This window comes from Antechinus flavipes, chromosome 3, assembly GCF_016432865.1.
Source record: "Antechinus flavipes isolate AdamAnt ecotype Samford, QLD, Australia chromosome 3, AdamAnt_v2, whole genome shotgun sequence".
Lineage (NCBI taxonomy): Eukaryota > Metazoa > Chordata > Mammalia > Dasyuromorphia > Dasyuridae > Antechinus > Antechinus flavipes.
In genome coordinates, this window is record NC_067400.1 from 156,992,215 (window position 1) to 156,993,895 (window position 1,681).

The window sequence follows — 1,681 nt, forward strand, 5'->3', positions numbered from 1 at the left end:
GGCAAAATTTGCCTTTGATTTGCACAGGACAAATCTAATCCTTCCAAATGATGACTTTCCAAGTATTTGAAGATAAATGTAATGCTCTTTCTGTAATGCCCAATAATTTAAATAATGTTCGAAATCAAACTAAAACTAACAGGAAAAACTTAGAGAAATGGGAAAGGTTCTACAAGAACTCCCTATTATCTTCTGTCTATTAGAAGATATTTATTTCTGCATAGTCTGCTTATGGATATGTCTCCTCTGAGACAATGCTTCATTTGCTGAAGTACATTCAGAGATGTTTGCCTCAGTTTTATATTCCCCCAAATCAGGATAAATGTATGGCCTAAGGGATAGATGGGTGCAATTATCTGAATAAATATCATTACTAGTTCACTTTCTGGAAAAAAGTCATTCGATGTTGCTATAAAAAAAGTCAAACAGTAAATGACAAATAGGATGAGAAAAGAGATCACAGTTTTCAAGGCTCTCAAATGGATCTCTGTGCTGGGATCTCTAGCATCCCAGGAACTGAATTTTCTCTTCTGAACATGTTTCCACAGGGAGAGGATTAACAGGAAAAATGAGATCAGGGACACAGTAAAAGGAAAGAGAGAACCCAGATTTAGTAACATTTTAGAGTAAATGGAGCTACTTGTAGTATTTTTCTTGTCCTTTCTGAGTATGAAACTCTTGAAAATTTCATTATAATTATTTATTATTAGAAAACTAAAAAACACAGATATAAGTAAGGATGCCAGTAGAATTATAAGAATCACTCTGTTAATTCTCCATTTCAACCAGAGAAAGAGGGGATGAGAGAAATTTGCTATCTTCAAACAGTAGAATATGCTAAGGCAGGTAGCAAGCCAGACATTTAAGTGGTTGGTAATTGTCCAGAGGCCATCTATAATTCTCATAATATCTTCATAGTCAAATACCTCAGGATAGAGAGTCATTGTAAAGCCATTTAAAAATATCATAAATAGCAGGCCAATTCTGGAGGTGGCTACACTGGTGAGAATGATATCAACTAAGTAGATTTTCCTTTTTTTGACCCAGTCAACAAAGTTAACCAGTCCAATGAATCCATTCCCCAAAATTCCCATTATGAACTCTCCAACTATCACAATCATAAAGATGATCTCCATTGCATCCAACATATCTGCAGAGAAAAGATTCCAGCGTCTAATATCCCAGTTTTGTGGATTAATTTTCAACCAATCTATTAAAGAGAAATACCTGTGACATTGAAGTTTTGCAGTAATGTCTTTTTCTCTGTCTTTACTGTGTCCCCTGTCTCCAGAGAGAAAGCTTTTGACCTATACTTTTGTATAGGATTAGAGTTGTTTTCACAAAACTTCCTTATTCTTTGCAAGTACATTGATCTATGTATGAGTTTCTGGGAGGAAACTATATGTGCCCTTTTATAATCCACTGCAGTTTGTGATTTTGCATGCATGGAGAGAACTGAAAGGCTGGGCTTCTATTTGCTTACATGCAAATAGGAAAAGATTCCCTTTCAACAATTTGCACATTCATTTTGATGCTACTTTCCATCCAATTCAGATTCATCATCAGTTTGATCTATGAATCAGGTGACCACATCTAGTTTACTCAGCTTTAGAACTCTGCCTTTGGTCTATTCCTCACCTATAGGTGAATACAAACTCATCTATAACCTATTCTGTCTAAT

General features: G+C 35.2%; 1 protein-coding gene across 1 annotated transcript; it reads right to left on the reverse strand.

Annotated features, from left to right (window-relative positions):
- Positions 1–185: 185 nt before the first annotated feature.
- LOC127557080 (taste receptor type 2 member 7-like) lies at positions 186–1,148 on the reverse strand. Its single transcript, XM_051990545.1, has one exon. It carries the CDS (start codon positions 1,146–1,148, stop codon positions 186–188), a length of 963 nt encoding a protein of 320 aa, XP_051846505.1.
- Positions 1,149–1,681: the final 533 nt, after the last annotated feature.

Excerpts from the sequence above, each read along its gene's own strand:
- LOC127557080 (XM_051990545.1), bottom strand. The coding sequence starts at position 1,148 with ATGTTGGATGCAATGGAGATCATCTTTATGATTGTGATAGTTGGAGAG.